At 38.6% G+C, this 16,081-nt stretch overlaps 1 protein-coding gene across 1 annotated transcript in view; it reads left to right on the plus strand.

Moving 5' to 3' along the window:
* Positions 1-201: 201 nt before the first annotated feature.
* Positions 202-16,081, plus strand: part of LOC139474142 (adrenodoxin-like) — a 30,986-nt gene continuing 15,106 nt past the window's right edge. The window contains exon 1 of the mRNA XM_071257025.1: positions 202-626. Within this exon, the coding sequence (XP_071113126.1) occupies positions 463-626 (164 nt within the window). The 5' untranslated portion in view covers positions 202-462. The remainder of the gene's footprint in view (positions 627-16,081) is intronic.

Here is a 16,081-nt window from a genome sequence, read left to right on the forward strand (position 1 = left end):
CAAATAACCGATCATATTATACCGAAATAAGTAAACTTTTACGACTGTCAACAGCGGTGACAACCAAGTATGGTAGTATACTTGGTCCCGTCTACAGAGTTAGCTTTGGCGGTCGCGCATTTCGAAAGCAGAACTAGTTCATGAATATTGGCATGTCACCGGAAATGCTGGTACCGGAAGTAGCGCTTCGCGAGACTTACAGGCCCTATTACGAACAAACAGGACGGTTCAGATTGAAACGAAGACTTAATTTAAAAACGAAATAGGTTCCTAATAGTTAGTCAAAAAATTAAGATCTTGCTTAAACATATATCCAGAGTCAACTAACGTCAGTTGTATAAACTAAATATAATAATCGCGAGCACGCCATGTGTTTTGCGTCTCTGTATCTTTTACGTGCAAACGACGGAGATATTCCAACTTTTGTAATCACCAGCAGTTGAGTCTGAAGTCCAGTGCGAGATGGCAGGCCTGACAGTAAGGGTAGTCCGATGTATCATCCCAAAATTTGCTTTCACTAATCACACGTCGTGTTTGACAGTGCCAAGCTTTCGTTACAAATTTAATAGAAGCCATGATCAGAAGAACAGGTTTTCATCATCGGTACCAAAGACACAGAAAGAAACGTAAGTGCATGTCAGGTGTGTGCTTGGTGATTGCTGTGCGGCTGCTAATAGGTGACCTTATTTGATTGAATGCGAGTCTGGCCAGGCAAACAAGTGAATGCAGTCGGTAGGTCAGTCTTTGCATGATGTGATTATGCTTCGCGAATATCACAACGAATGGATTGTATAGTTGAGCTTTGTTAAGCCATGCCAATTCAGCTCCCCCAGAGTTAAAGAAACATAGTGAGGTGAGGTGAAATTGGGTTTAACCCCCTGGATGCCACAGGGACATATATATATCCCTCCTCTACAACCCTCACTTTGAGTCGAATAAAATTCAGAAAACATCACCCACACAGATACACTTCACAGTTTTGAATAAGGTGGGAAATTCCCTGTTCTGTGATATCATCCACTGGCATTTTAGGCCAAGCAAAAGTACTGAAAATGACCTCTGAAAATTAGGTACATAGTAAGTGTTGCCATTTTTTACACATTACTAAATCACCACTCACCTCGCTATTTACAGCTTGTTTTGAAATCTAAATTTCGGTTATTTACTCGGAGAAATGAATTTCAAAAAGAGCATATTAGTGATAACGGGTATCTGTCTTTCATGAAATCACCAATGATCATTCCAAATTGTCTCCGATAACCCTAGAATCGTTTAGAATGTTTTATAGAAATACGCAAACACGAACGCCGAAGTGAACTTTCCGTCATATTGGATAGTGTTTACAAAAAAACGTTTCAGTAACACTGGTTATGAGGCGCCTGTAACATCACGTATATTTCAAACTTAGCTGTGATACACACATCCTTGAATTCCTCATACATTTTAGAATCAAATTACCAATGGTCTTTGTCAAAAATACAAAGTGGCTGAATGAAATCAAGCAAAATAAGTTAGATGTGAAAATGAAAGCTGTGCTTGAAAAACTGCACTTGTTTGAAATGTAAACAAAGTAAAATACAGATTTTACACAGTGTAGCATTTTCTCCTATTTTGAGCTATCCATTCGTCTATTCGTTAAAGATATTGGCTCAGTATTTTCAGAATATGCATGGGAAGAGAATCGTAGGAAGAATTAGGGAATTTAAAATAGATGCATTGCAATGATTTGATATTTTCCACAGAAATTGTCAAAGTTACCGTTCTGTGTGACGCCATGACTGACGCAAAATCACACACAGCGACAACAGTATTTATCGGGATTTCTGACTATTTCGCTTTGTTTTAATGAAAATAATAACAACAAATAACAGTACATAGATTGTCAGAATGTTTTTGATTACTTCCATGTCACATTTATGTATATATGATCCCTGAATCAACGAAGGTCCCCCCGTAAAATCCTGCGTACTGTTGACATTGAACACGCCATTTTGTAAAAGTCAGTCACAGGTAGTGATGTCATACATCAACATTGTTGTACATATTTGGTAATTTCTTTGAGGTGAAGGTCCTTGAATGAGAATGCACACGATCATTGTATCATGCTGTTTACAGTTTCAGTTATGATGTAGATTTTGCATATCTTTTTGCATTTTTTTCACACAATTAATTTCACTTTGTCAATGTTCAAGATGATACCATGCGTAAATATAGGCCACAACATGTATGAACGAACCTTTAATAATCTCCTGTTTGTTTGAACATTGTTTACATAACAATTGATTAGTTTATAGTGTCGAATGCGATATTTCTTTCCTTTGGACAAGTGTTACAAGATGAAGTGTAAATGTAACTGCAGCATGTACATATTTCTTGGGATGTGTAATAGTCAATAGTATAAGTTCATATAACCAATGTCCATGAATAGCCGTTTCATTTTATTTTACAACTAAAACTGAATATATTACTTTAAGAAAATGGACAATATTTTTCGTTAAGATATATGCACACATTTCTGAAAGAATTGTCTTGGTCTTGGAATTGTTATTTATGTCGTTTGATACACAGAACAGTGATATCTAACGATTTGCCAGGTGCGCGTTAGTCACAAACAATTTACGAATTATCCCTCTTGTTTTGTATTATATAATCAGTGGGTTCATTCTTTTTTCAATATTGTGATCACAGGATGTCAAACTGTTTACTTTATTTCTCCAGGAATTGTAAAATGTATAAAAATAAAATTCATGCCGGGTACCCTGTTGGTTCAACCTTATATGATTATCCTGATAATTCTATACCAATAGAGCTTTCTTCGCATCTTTTATTGTGTAATTCTGAGACGGGGTGAAGATTATAACTATGATAACATAGTAATGAACAAATATATGTCCAATATTGAATATAATTTTGGTTATTTTGAAATATTCTTTCGGGTAGTTCATTACGTACATTGATGCCAAACAGGTGTGTGTCTTGTCCAATTAAGATACACGATAAACTATCTAATTGTTTACATAATCAAGACATTATTTACATGGTGAACATGGTGAGAGCAGTCATTTTATGTTGTGTCGAAAAGGCGTCAAATTCCGTTTTACACATCAAGATTTTCCATGCCATGAACGAAAATTAAGGGAGATATATATATTAATCAAAATACCAGTGTCGTCTATCTCCGATGTTATCAAAGACATATATGACGTCAAATAGAATGGTGTTATTTTTGGGGTATTTCATTACATTTGATGATAAGGCTAGTGTTCCATTATTAATGGTGCAACATTAGTCAGATTACACTTACACATTCAGGAGAATGTTGGAATCTAAGGACTAAGTTATAAGTCAGATAGGGCCATCCATTTCTCTATTACTCTTTTTGATGAAGTACGATTTCATCATTTCTTATGGGTGTTTTTTTATAACTAAAGGTATACACTTTCTTTATAGATATTTGTGTTGGAATACTTTGATTCCTCGTGAACAAAACACCATGAAAATATATTAGCCTTACCCACAGCTATTTCTAACCAAGTAACCTGAGTGACAATAAACTAGAGCTAAGCATAGTGGAGTTATACCCCCTTTTTGTTTGTACGTGTGTAACCTCTCTGTCGCCTTTTGACGTCAATGAGAAAAATCAGTTTTCATCATTTATGGCATGCTATTTTTGGCATTGAATGTATGTCGTTATACATACGTATATAATTCCATTTGATCTATAGTTACGTCGTTCAGATATTAGGCAGTATTTTGTTCGCTCACAGTTTCCGTAAAGCTTCTAAATAAAAAAATCGTCGCATAGTACTTTTATGGGTGTACGATAAAAAGCGGAGAAATTTACTGTTTTTCAATGCAGAATAAATTGTTTGACAACACTTAGAAGTGTATTTTTTTTAAACCGGTTTAATATTTGCAGTTACCTTTACAACATCAAATAGGAAATTTAATATTCTCCACCTCTGCGTAATTTTATAGCCAGAGGTAGATCCAGTGCAGGGTGAGCGCAATTCTCGCACAACCTTCACGTTTCCGATCTAAGCAAAATGTGCGTCAGAAAAAAACCTCGGCATGCAGAGGGTTAACGTCGCGTCCAAGATTATTGCACTTATATAGCGTCGTGCGTGCGCGTGTGTGTGCTTGTACTAGTTTGGACTAGTGCCAATTTATGAGTTATTTTCAAAAGATGTCACTTTTTGAGTTTCCAAATTTACAAAATCCAATGGTTGATATAATATCTTTGTTTTTGTTTAAATGGAGTAACACATATCTGAAGTGGTCAGTAACATCAAATGGACGTCTTAATGATGCTTTTAAGAAAGAGGAATAACCAGTTACCATTGCAACTGAAACTTGGCTTGTCTTTCCCATAACAATGTTTGTGTGAATTATTTTGGTTTGAAATTCATGAAAATGCAAAAAGCACATACAAAACATATTTATTTTTTCATTTTTTTGTATATTAAACTTGAAGTGAGGATGAAGGACATGATCAACTTATGTCTCATTATGGAAACTAAAGACATATTTAGATATATATATGTTTTAAATGAGTGCATTATAGGAAAGACATGCATGTTACAGGATTGACTATATTTGTTACAGAAAAGACATTGCAAATTCATATCGTCAGTATGAAAAGAGTGATAAAGATTATCTTAAATGTTTCTCATGTATATAATAATGCTTGCAAAAGTAATACCAGTCATTATCTTTTTCAGTGATATTCATAAATTTACTCCAACTTTTTAAAGGATAAATTCTAAAAATCTGTTACAGTAAGCAGGTAAGGACAAAAGTTTGTTACATGACAGAACAAATTATCATACAATGACATTTTAGATCACAAAGCAGTTTCCCCATTTTTACTGTAATAGAAAATGTGTTACTTTGAATAACAATGCACATGTTTGTGATATTTATATTTATAAATGATTAATATGAAGAATGTTACCTATGACCTACATTATAACTGTTACAGGAAAGACCTAAGACATTACAGTACTGACAATGTGAAACAAAGTTTTGGTCAGCCTAGTTCACTATCATAAGTAAACAAAGGTTTACCAAACAGGGGTACCACTAGATATAGTTATAGTTATATTTCCATCTCATTGTGAAATCTCCAGATTGATGTGATAGAAGACAGTTATGGTGAAGACAACATTTTGTTACATGAAAGACATTTAGAGAATAGTTTTCATGTCTTTTTATGGTTTCTATGATCAGCGATCAAATCCAAAGTTTTTCAGGTTGAGTATTAATTTTACTAATATTGTGAAACACTGAAAGTATTTGGCATGTTTGGTAAAAGAATCGTGGTATACTTGAGACAATAAAGACTTGGTCAACTTGTAGCATGAACAATTCAGAAAATGTCAGAAAACACATGACCTACAATTAGAAGAACACAACTTTCAACTGCAAGTAAGAATCTAAACTACAACCTGGAATGCAACACTTGAAACATCAAGCCATGTAAGAGGAAAGTTGAAAGATTATAGCTGTCTTCCCAAGACATTATACCCCTTCATTGTGGCTTTAACTGTAGACCAAATGTTATTGTCAACCTCACAATGAGATGATTCTAGAGTTTTCTGTAACTTTGGGATGATTGTCTCCATCACTAGCCCCTCATCTTCAGACTTCACCTTCTCTCCATCACTAGCCTCATCTTCACCTTCTTTCCATCACTAGCCTCATCATCTTCAGCCTTCACCTTCTCTCCATCACTAGCCTCCCCATCTTCAGCCTACACCTTCTCTCCATCACTAGCCTCATCTTCAGCCTACACCTTCTCTCCATCACTAGCCTCATCTTCAGCCTACACCTTCTCTCCATCACTAGCCTCATCTTCAGCCTACACCTTCTCTCCCTCACTAGCCGCCTCAATTTCAGCCTTCACCTTTCCATCACTAGCCCCTCATCTTCAGCCTTCACCTTCTCTCCTTTACTAGCCTCCTCATCTTCAGCCTTCACCCCTTCACTAGCCTCCTCATCTTCAGCCTTCACCTTCTCTCCATCACTAGCCTCATCTTCAGCCTACACCTTCTCTCCATCACTAGCCTCATCTTCAGCCTACACCTTCTCTCCATCACTAGCCTCATCTTCAGCCTACACCTTCTCTCCATCTCTAGCCGCCTCAATTTCAGCCTTCACCTTTCCATCACTAGCCTCCCCATCTTCAGCCTTCACCTTCTCTCCATCATGAGCCTCATCTTCAGCCTACACCTTCTCTCCATCACTAGCCTCCTCATCTTCAGCCTTCACCTTTTCTCCATCACTAGCCTCTTCATCTTCACTCTTCACTTTCTCTTTATCTCTAACAGCATCTTCAGCCTTCACCTTCTCTCCATCACTAGCCTCATCTTCAGACTTCACCTTCTCTCCATCTCTAGCCTCATCATCTTCAGCCTTCACCTCTCCATCACTAGCCTCATCTTCAGCCTACACCTTCTCTCCATCACTAGCCGCCTCAATTTCAGCCTTCACCTTTCCATCACTAGCCTCCCCATCTTCAGCCTTCACCTTCTCTCCATCATGAGCCTCATCTTCAGCCTACACCTTCTCTCCATCACTAGCCTCCTCATCTTCAGCCTTCACCTTTTCTCCATCACTAGCCTCTTCATCTTCACTCTTCACTCTTCACTTTCTCTTTATCTCTAACAGCATCTTCAGCCTCACCTTCTCTCCTTCACTAACCACGTTTGGGGTAGATTGTGTATAGTGGTCTGTTCAAAACATTGGCCAAAGTGTGAATTTCCCAGACTTGTCCCTCTTCACTTGAGGGTTTTGAGTCGAAATATGCTTTGGACAGTGTTGTCTGTGAGACAAGTTCCTGGAACATGTATGTCAGAATACTGAGTAAAATGACGTGGCAAGTTATGTCTCTTTACACTGACATCCTTCCTTTATACCTTGAGATGGGAAATTTCCATCAAGATCTTTGGCTTCATTGGCAACAAGTTCAGAGACTACTCTCATTGTCATTTCTGCTGCTCTGTCAATTGTCCCAAAAGCAAGTACACTGCCACATGATGGTGAGCAGTTACCATTTGATAACACAGTACAAGGATACAGCTCTCCATTTGTCATTGCCATGGTTAATTTAATTGTACAGTTCCACTATGAAATTCCACTTTGGAGTTGCTTTGTAGTCCTGTCAAGCACACATTGCTATTCAGTAAACCTTCATGAAATCAGCATTAGTAAATTTCAAATTATTTTGATGATGTAATGAAATGTATACATTATCATACTTGAGTGTTTGTCTTTGCCATAACATCAACAGATCAAGAATATTATTAGACCTTTTAAGAAAATAAGGAAGCGTGGAGAGTTGAATTTTAGTGCAGTGAAGAAATGTTTTTCTCCTAAACTCGTATTCTAAAACTTGTTTGACCTTTTAAAATAGAACATACCCATAAGCTATTAGGTACTTCATGATCACTGCCATGATTCTATATTAAATGTTAAGTTTGTCTTTTCTATAACCATGTACCATATTAACTCCGAAATCATAAACACTTATTTTAGCAAGCTTAGGAACAAGTAACTAAAATCTCATTGATCCCTTTAGTACAATATATCATCAATCATAACAGAGAGTAGTTACTTTGATTCTGATTGTCTTATGGAAATGTAGAATGTCATTACTGAAGCAAAACTGTCTTTGCCGTAACACATTTCTTATAATAATTAGGTGTTCCAATAATTTTGCATAAAATGATGAAGTGCAAGTTTATCCTACAAACTGCTTGATTGAAATAATTAATTAGAATATTGAAAAAGAACAGAGTAATTTACTTTGTTTCTTTATAACTTTTCAATTGCAAAATATCATTACAATAACAAAATATGTCTTTACTGTAACACATTTCTTATAAAAACCATATGTTCTGACAATGTTGCTCAAAATAATAAAATACAACTTTGTCTTTCAAACTGCTGAATTAAAATATTCAGTTGGAATGTTGAAAAAGAACAGAAAGTAATAGTTTTCTTACTTTATAGCTTATTAAGTGAAGAAAGTCATTACCATAACAAAATCTGTCTTAGCTGTAACAAAATTTAGTGTTACAGGAAAGACTGTTACAGGAAAGACAAATCATTAGATAAAAAAATATATCGACTAATTAATGGTCCCTTCATGAAGCTGAATGTTCACTCAATTTTCTGTTCATGAATTGGCACATAAAGTTGGAACTTGAAATAACTATTTTGCATCTGTTCCATTGAATCATAGCGTTATGGGAAAGACATGAAATGAAAATACTCATCAGTTCCTTACCTTTTTGGTTAACTTTTGGTGCTTATTTGTCTCCTGGTGCACATGGCACATCACACTCCTGTTGTATAGGAAATGGTACAAGGCATGACAGAAAGTACTGATATAAATAGTGCTAGCTCACTGAGATACCATGTCGCAGTTAAACATGAATAACCCACTCAGACACAGTATCAGAGCTCCAGATAAGCTTTTGGTGGTGTGGGTATTTTACCCAGGCATTTTAAAATCATTGGGTATCGGTAATTCTATCTGGGTATTCAAATTTCTGTTACCCACTAGTTTTTACACATGTGGGTATTTAAGTTAAATATTTAAAAACACTTTTCATCTAGTCCCTGCAAACTTATGTCGTGTGGGTTTGAGAGCTTTATAGGACTCAAAAATACCACAATACTTCCACAAGAAAGTGTGATGGCAAATGATCATGATGTAACTGTCATAATGGAGTTTGGCAAGGTTGACGGAATGCCCATTTATAATTATACCCCCGTTTACGAAGTAAATCGGGGGTATATAGCATTCCTTTCCGAGCTTTTGTACGGCCCATAACTTTTTAACCATGCACCCTAGCTTCACCAAACTTGCTACACACATTTACCACAATGAGTACTTGTGCCTTTTGCTAGTTTGAAGATTCAGAATTTTTTAATTTTTGCCGTTTCCATGGACACATTAAGAAACTTAAAATTTTAGGGTGGGTGTTTTGTACGGCCCATATCTTTTTAACTATGCATCCTAGCTTCATCAAGCTTGCTACACACATTTACCACAATGAGTACTTGTGCCTTTTGCTAGTTTGAAGAGTCTTAATTTTTTTATTTTTGCCGTTTCCATGGAATCACGGCGAAACATAAATTTCGGGTAGAGTTTTTTACGATCCATGTTTACAATATCATGTATCCTAGCTTCAGCAAACTTGCTACATTAACCGCTATGATTGTTTTTTATCTTTTATAAGATTCTGAAAGTTTTCTCTTTTGCTGTTTTCATGGAAACATGATGGAATTTAGAAATTTTGATGACAAGTTTTGTATAGCTAATATATTTTCCAAAATTGTTTCCACACATGTAGATCATCATAAGTATCTGTGCTTTGTGTTAGTTTAAATTTATGAATTCTTTACCATATCTGTTAAGGCTAGATGGAAATGATTAATTTATTGATTTTCTTATATGATATTGTTCCATTTTTTATGTGTTTTTATATCAACAATTTGTGGTTCTTTTGATAATTCTTATGTAACTCCTCAATCAAAGTTTTATTCAAAGGTCTTCATGGTGATCTACTTCCTCGTATTGAACACAGGTAACATGGGAGATTTGGTGGGGGTGGGGGGGGGGTGCAAATTGTCACTGGAACTCAATCTTAGTTTTTAAAACATTGAAGTTAAAATCAGTTAGAAATATGTAATATTTCATTAATTAACAAACTATTTACTATTTGTTGCTGACCAGCGGGGATAATGGGGGTATGTGGGCTTTGCTCACTTCTTTCTTGTTTCAAAATAAGTTTCTGATTAGCTAATCGAATATGCAGGGTTACTTCACAATGTTTTGATGATACGCACAAGTTTTATTTTTGTAGTGTATCAGTAATGTTCGTTGCGTATGTGATACGCTTGGATTTTATTTTACTGCATATTTCTGCATTTCTGATGTGTATTTTACGCAGATACGCAGCTTATCTGGAGCTCCGCAGCATACTGACTCCAAACCAACTTTCGTTCCTTTACATACCAAATTGAAACCAGTCGCAAATCGGGTTGTGCATGAATATTGATATATTCCTAAATATGGGCTTTGTTGACATTTCAATGCATCGAGTTAACTGTTGCTGTTGTGTGTGCAAACATGAGCAGTGCTTTGAATCTAGGACCAACACTCGTTCACTCGCTCCTACAGGGTCCCGGCTGTGCAAGCAATGGCTTGGTTTCCTTGATCTATCAGCTGAATTTATATCCTGTCAGTACCATTTTGGAAGAGGGAAATCACAAGTGCTCACCAAAGATGTTTATGTTAAGTGTACGATCCTATACTGAAGATGCGAAAATCAACAAACTCAAGACTGCTTGCATGTTAGTGATAGCTGCGAATGAAGGGCAAGGTCACCAATGGAATAAGAAAAGACAGTTGTGATCTACTCATATTGTTTTCCTCTAGATATCAATAGGGAATGTTATTGTTCACGTTTGGGCCACAAAAACAGAAGTCAGGCACACTTCCACAGAGTTTTCGAATGATCTGTATCGGAACTGTTCACTTTGAGTGATCTGGTCGTGCAGTTGTGTATGTCCATTCATAAAGAAGCACTGTCTGATGCAACAATGTCACAAAATACACTTCAAAGGGGACACTGATGGCACAAGAGGAGAATCCAACATAAGTCTAGTTATCTGTCCAGATAGTTTAAACTGCCTTCATTTCACCACACTTAACCTTTTACATTTAATCAAATTGAAAGATGCGAAAATGGTTGGGTGGTCACACTCATAGGGACCCTCGATCTATCCATAGTCGTAGTATTGCAAATGGATATAGCTTGATTATATAAATGTCTGTAGTAGCTCAATGCGTAACTAACACTGAATGCTTAGCGAGTGGGATGCGTGTGACTTGTTTGGTTTAATAAAGTGTGTGTAAATGACTCTCGCTTTAGTGAGATTCATTCTAGTCTGCCTTGTTGTAAAAGTAGTTCCAGTGTGACAGGTCATGGTTATCCAATCAAAACGAATATGACAAAGTCAACCTTGTACGACACCTGTATCTTCACCATGTGGGTAATATAGCTTGATATTGCACTGTCATCCCATGACTGATTGGCCTAGTCACTGCATGTGAACCTATGATGAAATGTACTACAGTTTACAATGTAATAATCAGCAACTGATCAGTGAATTGTGTGTAACATTTTTAACAGTGGGCTCAGTAAATTAGTTTTCAAAACGATCTGTGGAGTGTGTAGATCTAGCCTGTTTCTTTTTTCAAAAAGACCTGTTGTGGTAGGGTACCATTGTTATAGCTGCATTAGCATTACAGTATGATAGTACCCTTGACCCTTTCACTGCTACCACCTTTGATGATAATAAAAATAGCCTTCCGATCAAACCAGCAGTGATATCACAAGTACTTTCCTCGTCTTGTTGAGTACTCTCTCAAATACATCTGTCACTGACTGATAGCATAAAGACTTCCATTCCCCAAAATATCTTTTCCTGCAAAAGGTTCTGTAATGGTTCCTGGTTCACGTCATTCATAACTTATAAACTTGTGATGGCTGAATAAAGCTGCTTTAATTTGGGTTAATACTAAACTGTATATTTTATACTTATCCTTATTTACTCCTTAATGCATTATTTGCTTACCTTACGACCAAAGATGGGACAGCGTAACGGCGATGGTCCTGGGTGAAGAAATAAAATACTGTTGTTCGTAGTCCCAGTTTTCAAGACCATCGCCGCTGTCCTGTGACCTTGACCTGAGATCACCACTTCACATTGCGCTTCAGCACGGATGTGTACCAACAGAGCTCTTGTTTTGGATTAATTTAGACCTCCAGTTTTTGTCTACAATTCTAAAATTTATTTGCGTCCGGTGATGTATTCTTTTCATATTACACTCACCATGTTGTGCAGTTTTATATGATTTATTTAGGCGTTAAAATACTCCAATCTCATTAAAATCAGATCTTAGTTCTCGCTACCGCTAAACAAAGATCTGAGGACATCCCATTTGGGGTCACGTCAGAACGACCTTTCATACGACCAATCAGAGCGTCACTTACCAGATCATGAAAGTGACAGTCGGAATGTGATTTCTCATCATGCAGCCTTGAAAGATAGTTATGGGCTTAACGACTGAATCTATAGAATCTAGACCATATATCAGCCAATCGAGCATGTTCTTTTGTTCAGGTTTCAAATTTTTAAGCGAGAATATGTCAAAATATGTTTCGAAGCATAGTCGCCAATTTGAAATTAGTGCCGTAAGGCACAAGAAAGCTGCCTTCTGATTGGCTAATGTCAACTTCTTGTCGGTTATTCCATTGGTCGGTCAGAGTTTGCGAAAGGTCGGTATGACGTGACCCGTAATGGGATGTCCTCAGATCTTTGTTTAGCGGCAGCGAGAACTAAGATCTGATTTTAATGAGATTGTAAAATATTTTCTCCCGTCATGTGCTGTTTGTTCGCCGCCATTTTGAATTGTGTTACAATTGTTTGACTGCCAGGGTACTCAATTTGTTTTCAATTCTCAGCTATGTATGTAAAACATATTTATGTGTTCTTAAATACTACTAGCTTTGGCGTTACATTGAGTTGCGTATATAAAAATTATTGAATACACTTTCAACTCGCTACAATATTTTGGCTGATAGATTAATTAAATTCTATGGCACTCTTCCAGTCCCACTTCATCAAAAAGTCTTGATTTGTGTAACTTATGTTTGCACATTGTACTTATTGATGTGGAAAAAAATCTGCCAAGGATCCTCATCCACGTTGTTTGGCATGCACATAAAATTGTGCACCAAACTCAGTGTGTCTTTTGCGTAAATCTCTCTCCAAAGAGTATTACAATTTATAGGCAGGTCACTCACAAACATATTTTGCAGCAATCCCATCGTGAGAAGATGTCACAATCGCTGAATAGCGAAGCACATGGTTCGGTCATTACTACGCAACCATTATCTTCGGCGGGTAATATGTTGGCCGTTACTGTCACTGCTGAAGTGCACTTCGGCCAAAAACATCAATCCAGAGGATTTTGTGAGTATCATAACTGACCCTAATTTTCAGCCGCCTGAGACATCTAGATCTGCTAGATCTGTGACGCCTGCGGAAATCGTCTCAAGACGCTTTGATGGGGGTAGCGCAAACAAAAGCCATGTTTCGTCCAACACCATTGAGCATTGCGTCTCAGTTACCTGTGCCGAGCGCAGCTCCTGCCTGCTACCCAAGCGCATCGACAATGACATCAGCCCCAGGGCTATCAGTGTACAAAGCTACGCAGGCAAGGCATGATCAGCTTAACCCTGTACCAATATAACCAGTGCACGCTCAGGTGCCAACACCGTTACGGAACACTAATTGGATGCAAGTCCTATTCACCAGGCGGATCATCTAAGCCCTCGGTCAGAGGTAACACTACACACAGGAGTAGAAGTCGTTCACCTTCTAGATGTTCACGTCAACATCGTTCTGATTCGTCAGACTATTCTAATGGTGAAGAGAGAAATTCTTCTCAGTCTGGCACAGGCACTTGATTGGGTAGTGGATCGCCTCATTTTAGTGCCTTTCCCGGGTAACGGGACGGATAAAAAAGGACACAATACGGACACATCCTATGTCGATTCCGGTCGGCCCGATGATGACAGATGTGATTAGATATTTGGATGAGGAATTTTCAAGGCTAACGCTTACACCATCGTTTTAGCCACCCAAGTTTAGGAAGGATGAATTTTCTATCCATGCGTTTGAGACAGCAGACCAGGCGCTTAGTTTGGATGAGGATATACAGAGATTGAGAATGCTCGTCAAGGCCTACTACTCTTATACCAGATTTGCGTTTATTGAAACAGAAATTCGACCGGTATTGAAACCTTTATCAGCACTAGCATCATCGACATTTGCGGTAGGGCAGGATTTTTCTGAGAAGAACCCTAACAGATTAGATCATCTCCAAACCATAGTCAATTTTCAACAGCGTCAGATTGACCATATGAGAAATCACCTTAAAACAGTGTTGGCAGAAATGGCTATTTAGCCCTATCCACTTGGAATTCAAAGTTGAAGTGCAGACTTTTACGTCAACCTTGGTCTCTGTTTAATGAACAGATTATGGACACACACGCCAAACTTTCCAGTTATGCTAGGGATGAGATGGCACTCAAAGCTTTGGAGCACATTTCTCACAGTTTATCCCAGCTCTTCAGCAGGTCAGGCAATTATAAGCCTAGACGCAAGTCTCTCAAGGAAGGCCTGGCACAGGCTCTTTTCATGGAAAAGGGCGTGGCAGAGTGAAACCTCGAGGTTCTTATCAGTCCCGGCGTGGTACATACCACAGTAGTGGAGGTGATAAGAGGGGTAAACACTGAGAAGTTGAACAGTAACGACTGGGATCTCCCACCCCCAGTCGTCCTAATTGTCGATACCCCCATAGAGGGGAGACTGAATCGATTTTGGAAGTACTGGAGCCTCCACAAGAACGATTACTTTCTCAACGTTCTATGTCACGGTATCCAACTAGATGTAGAGGTGGTTCCGCCATTGACCATGGCTCCACTTCCTTGGAGTTATCCAAGAAAGCAACGTCTGCTATTAAAGGCCAACATAGACATTCTGTTAGTAAAGAGAGCCATAGAGATTGTACACACACCAGCTCTAACACCGGGTTTTTATTCTTACATCTTCCTGGCATTCAAGAAGGACTTGGACAAGATGAGAATGATACACAATCTCTCTGTATTCAACAAACATTACCTGAAGTGTCCACCCTACTTACACCTCACCACTTTCAGACTACTCAGAACCAGCATAAAGGTGTTTGATTCTTTGATCAGTCTCCGGGATGCCTACTTGAATATACCTATCCATCCCTCCAACTGCAGGTTCTTCAGATTCCAGTTCAATGGGGTTCACTACCAGTGGGCAGTGCTCCTATTTGCCATTTCAGAGGCCCAATGGCTATTTACACAAGTGATGAAGCCCATAACTGCGTTTCTACACCTGAGGAACATTTGGTTCAAGTGGTACATAGACGACTGTCTCCTGTGTCATCAACACACACAGATGTTACTACGCCACCGGGATTTCACCAGAAGGCTACTGTATCAACTGGGATGGATAACAAGGCGATGTTGGAGTTAACTCCATCCTATCAACTCCAGTTCATAGGAGGCCTGCTCCAAGCAGACAAGGATCACCTATCTGTTCCGAGTGACAGATGGCTAAAAGATTTACGCCTCCTGTCACCTGCTCTTCATCAAGCACACACACTTCGCCAATGGCAAGTGTTGTTAGGGTTACTCACATCGGTACAGGATCTAACCAGCAGAGGCCGAATTACAATTACGCCCAGTTCAACAATTCCAGAATCCTTACATCAGGCGTCAGGACCCACTCAAAAACATCACTGTACCGACTCAACTAAGGCCTTACCTCCATTGGTGGACAGTAGAAACGAATGTATTAAGAGGAGTCTCTTTATCCGGGTTACCCCTCAATCTACACCTGTTCCTAGACACCTCCCTTCGAGGGTGGGGTGCTTGCCTGCAAGGCCGGACAGCTTCAGGGCAATGGTCAGGCGCTCATCGAAAGTGGTAAACAACTTGGGGTTGGAATTGTTAATTCTGGCCATATCACATTGGCAGAATCAACTACAGTCAGCCCAACTGTCAATGTCCTCAGACAACAGCACTGTGGTGTGGTGCCTGCGCAGTCACGTCTGTGTACCCAAAGACACTTGAAAGGTAGCACCATTACTATGTACTTGGTTGCACTTACCTCAGTGTTGGCCGTTCCGGAAAATCGCAAGATGACTAAGGCCCCGGAACTACAGGCCTTATTATGCTCTTTCAGGCCTGAGGATCAGAAGACCAGGTTCCGCCCACCTGCTTGGTACTTCGAGGTTTGCAAGGACCCCCCTTCGAGCCCCTCTATGCACCCTCATTTTATGACCTCACCAAGAAAACAGTGTTTCTCTTGGCATTAGCAACAGCGGCGAACTACATACAGTCGACCTCACCCTGGTTCGTTTGAGCATGGGACCCACGGAGCGGTACATATCGGGTTGTGA

Source organism: Haliotis cracherodii, unplaced genomic scaffold, assembly GCF_022045235.1.
Source record: "Haliotis cracherodii isolate W230 unplaced genomic scaffold, xgHalCrac1.p SCAF_3, whole genome shotgun sequence".
In the NCBI taxonomy this organism is placed as follows: Eukaryota; Metazoa; Mollusca; class Gastropoda; order Lepetellida; family Haliotidae; genus Haliotis; species Haliotis cracherodii.